We start from the raw sequence: 4,128 nt of genomic DNA on the forward strand, positions 1-4,128 counted from the left end.
GAAAGCAAACTGAATGTTAAATCAAAAAGCATGAAATAGGGAGCTCTTCTTAATATTTTGACACCAAAATCATGTCGATACACCTTACCGACTGCGAGTAAATCCACCCACGCTTTAACTTGACAGACTGTAAATCAATTTAATTACGATATAAAGCATATAAAACGTAAACACGAAAGATAGTGTAAATATATCCCTTAAGTCTAAGAAAAGCAGAAAGAAAAATTTTTTGATTAAAACTCTTATTCATTTGCATGTTTACGTTAAAGTTCTACATTTTAATTGATAGAAGCATTGTCAGGTTAATTGAAATGGGGTCAATTCTAATTGTAGTTTTAAGTTTCTTCAAATGAGTAATGTGCGTATAAATTTTTAACCACCTGTAGTACAATGAAATGAATTTTATTGTGTTACAACGGGAACACTTAAGTTAAGTTGTGTTGCGTTAAGCAAAATTTCGTTAGGTTCTGTTAAGGTAGATTCACTTTTAGGTTAAGATCGAGTTAACCTATTAAATATAGCACACATTTAAGACTGAGAACCGTACGCTTACATACCTACACGTGTGGTTGAATTTCATTCGGCTAGGTTAGGTTAGGTCAGGTTTTGTTAGGTTAGGATAGGTTACACCTCTTTGCAGGTTAAGCCCGAGCTGATTCAAACGGCACGGCAAACACAACGGGACAACACAATCAGTTTAATTGTGTTTCGTGGGGTTAGGTTAGGTTAGGTTAGGCTCGAGTTGACCCATTCGATGTAGCACACATTTGCTACTGGGAAAATATGCTTCCAGAGCTTTACGTGTAATTCAATAAATTTCTGTTAATTCTTGTTAGGTGAGGTCAGGTTCTGTTGGGTAAATGTATATTAAATAAGTTGATATCAGGCAAGGGTTGATCCTTCACAGTTGTCGACATGTTTTTGAAGTGAAAATTTGCATCACTGGCATTACTTTGAAATTTATTTGCCTCAGTGCATGATTTTTCGTCATTTTTTGAGGTTATCGCTCAACCATGACATGATGGGTGATTTTTGATACCGAATTTGAATTGAGCACCCCAAAATCCATATGAATACGTGTGTCTTGTTACCAAATCCGCCCACTTTTTTTATGTGGCTGTGTTATCTATTATTATATTATTTAACACCGACACTGGAGTAAGTGCTGTCGAGAAGTGTCACTCCTTCAGTGAATTTTACATTTTAATTCCAAATTACAGTGATTATGTTACATTTAGTTCTTGATATTACAATGTGGTACGGCTCTGTACTGCGACATGTCACAATCTTTCAGCTAAACGGAAAGAAACTTTATGTGCGCGTGTGTGTGTGTCTGCAACTCCTACCTCGCCGCTCTGCCGCTGCTACTTCATATCACTTCATTGTGCGCGAGTGTTAAGACCTTTCTGCGAAACGGCTATCAAAAGTGTGTAACTATAAGAAATGGTATTTTCAAGAAATGTAAGAAATGGATTTGCTTCCCCCATTATCCGAACGTTGCCCTCATATTTCAGATGCCGACACATTGGATTCCGACGAAGAGACTGGTACTCCGAGGTCTTCACACAGAGGTCCTGTCGACAGTCAAGAAACAGAATGGAAGAACAAAGAGGAGAAAGCTATGAATCGCGTTCTTTTCCATTAGAAAAATTCAGACGCCTCGTACCCTTCTCACATTGTCCTATCCCCTCCACCTCGAACAAGTTTGTTCTTTATCTTTGTTGCAGTTGCTTTCGAGACTCTGGTTTACTAGAAAACGCAGTTAATCGTATGCTATGCATACATTTTTCTTATAAACGTCTTCAAGGACGTATAATAACATTTATATAAAAATGTTCCTGTTTTCTTGATGCAAATGGCCTTGTGACGTAAGTGTCAGCAGATTACGCAATTTTTTATACAAAAAAAAAACCAAAAAAAAAAACAGTACTCTTACTTTACGCCTCATGGAATTATTGACGCAAGTCTAAACATATATAAAATAATTTAATAGTTTAATTACTTTATCTTTCGGGTTATATAAGCGTCATTATAGACGTAAAAATACACATCCACTGTTTTCTAGAGCTATATTATAACATACGGCGATCGGCACACTGCACCTTAACCTCTACTTTTTATTTGAAGAGAACAAGGACCCTAACTCTAAGAAGAATAACTAGCCTGCCAAGCCAGCCATGACAGAGAAGGATGAAAAATTCCCTAATATTTTAGGCATCGATTCTACAAATGAAAGCTCCAGCTATCTTGTATAGTTGACAAGACATTGGTTTCTATTTGGCAGAAACTTATCGAGTAAGATCTGAAGAAAGACATTAGAGACTAACTGGAGAAAAATTACATTTAATATTCCTGAATTTAAAGCCAAAAAGCTAAACCCAGAAAAAAATCTGCTCTCTCCTCAAGAAGTCTGAAAAGAGACACAAAGCTGAGCGAGCTACAGAATCTTAATGACTCTGCACTTATGGCTATTAGATTTGCCTTGACTGCCATAATGCAGGAGGACTAAAATAAGTATACTATTGTGAGTGTGCTCAATGATGCTATCAAGTTATCTTTTCAATTGCATCACTCTCAGGGTAATACTTAAAACCGAAACAAAGATAGAACGACAACTAAGGCAAAAACCATTCACCATTCAAAAGCAAATAGCAGCACTTCCAACCGCAAGTCCAGCGTTTCGCAGGTAAATACGAGATAAATATAAGTATCGCAGGTAGACTCCAATATTTTGTCGATAGGCGGAAAGAATTAACTGCTGATAACTATATTTTATATATCATGATAGGTTATAAGATTCCTTTTTTACATGAGCCTATACAGCCTGCGCCCCCCTGACCAGTTTATCTCTCCTTTCGTCTTAATTCCGAAGTAAGACGGTTCTGATAGGTTTATTTAAAAAAATAACACGTATCAATGAACATGTCGACGGGTTGTAAAATAAGAATCGACTAATTCGTTTATTTATAAAATCGTGTCACCTTTCAAATATTGTGAAAGTAATATAAGTGATAGCTTAAAGGAATATTTAATCGTATGTTTAGTTTCTCGCTACGAAGGTAGTTGGAACGTTTAAATCCAAAATTCAATTATATTTATTCCACCATCAAAGATGTATCTATATTAAGCCGGTCTTTTATGTAACGCGGCAAGGCCTATGCGAAACGTGGCAGACAAAATGTATCTTAACAGCATTGAAATTAAAAACCGTATTCGCCCGCCAACATTGATTCAAAGAATAAGGTGTTTATCGAATTTGAAAACTTAAAATTTTCGTTTTTGTGTCACATTTTTTCTATTGTCAAAGATGCCATAACAAAATTGAAAACTAATAAAATTATTTAATTTTAATTTGAAACTGAATTATAATTTTAAATGCTTTGATTTGTCGGGCATGCTGAGTCTCCTAGTGCATGGAAAAATCCACGTACTATCGGCCAATTTTACGTGCGCACACGGAGAAAAAAATAACGCGGAATGAGTGTTGGTGAGCCATGCGAACTTAACGTGAGTTACGCTAAGCCAATGCGGCTGTGGAACACTGCAGTTTTAGCAGGACTTTTCTGCTACGTCAACGGAAGCTTTCCCATGCCACACGAACCGGCTGATGCTCTGCGGCCGTGTGTTGTCACGTATATTATAATTGCGTTTGGTGCGATTAATTGTTGTGTAAATATATATGCTAGTCTAAAAACGAAACAATAAGGATGGACAATTTTGTACAAAAAAATTTAGAAGAATGGAGGTTGGATAACTTTATTCAAAGACTTCAAAGTATTGCAGTTAATTCATAACCTAAAAATTCTTAATCTATACTTTACCAGATATTTGTCTTCATAATTTGAGCTATATATATATCTAAAAATTTGTCATAAGGACAACCGCAGGATTTCGCCGGGAGCGGGTGCTAATCTGAAAAATTGCACCCGCTTCCAGCGAAATCGCGGTAAAATTTCAGCCATTACCACGTCTCAGAACCGTGAGATAGGTGGTTACAGTCTGTAAAGGAATCAATACGACGATCCAAAAAAGCCTCGTGCACCCTAAGAACACGGAGTGACCCAAGGACAACCGCCTTCTGCATTTTTCCCGCAAGTGTTCTAGCATATTGTTGACACGCAGGGATGC

General features: G+C 36.8%; 2 protein-coding genes across 2 annotated transcripts in view; one reads left to right on the forward strand and one right to left on the reverse strand.

Annotated features, from left to right (window-relative positions):
• LOC117182082 overlaps positions 1-4,128 on the reverse strand; it is a 130,462-nt gene that overhangs the window by 47,154 nt on the left and 79,180 nt on the right. The gene's annotated exons all lie outside the window — the stretch shown is intronic.
• Positions 3,478-4,128, forward strand: part of LOC117181161 — an 8,440-nt gene continuing 7,789 nt past the window's right edge. The window contains exon 1 of the mRNA XM_033373728.1: positions 3,478-3,620. Within this exon, the coding sequence (XP_033229619.1) occupies positions 3,478-3,620 (143 nt within the window). The remainder of the gene's footprint in view (positions 3,621-4,128) is intronic.

This window comes from Belonocnema kinseyi, chromosome 10 (genome assembly GCF_010883055.1).
Source record: "Belonocnema kinseyi isolate 2016_QV_RU_SX_M_011 chromosome 10, B_treatae_v1, whole genome shotgun sequence".
Classification (NCBI taxonomy): domain Eukaryota; kingdom Metazoa; phylum Arthropoda; class Insecta; order Hymenoptera; family Cynipidae; genus Belonocnema; species Belonocnema kinseyi.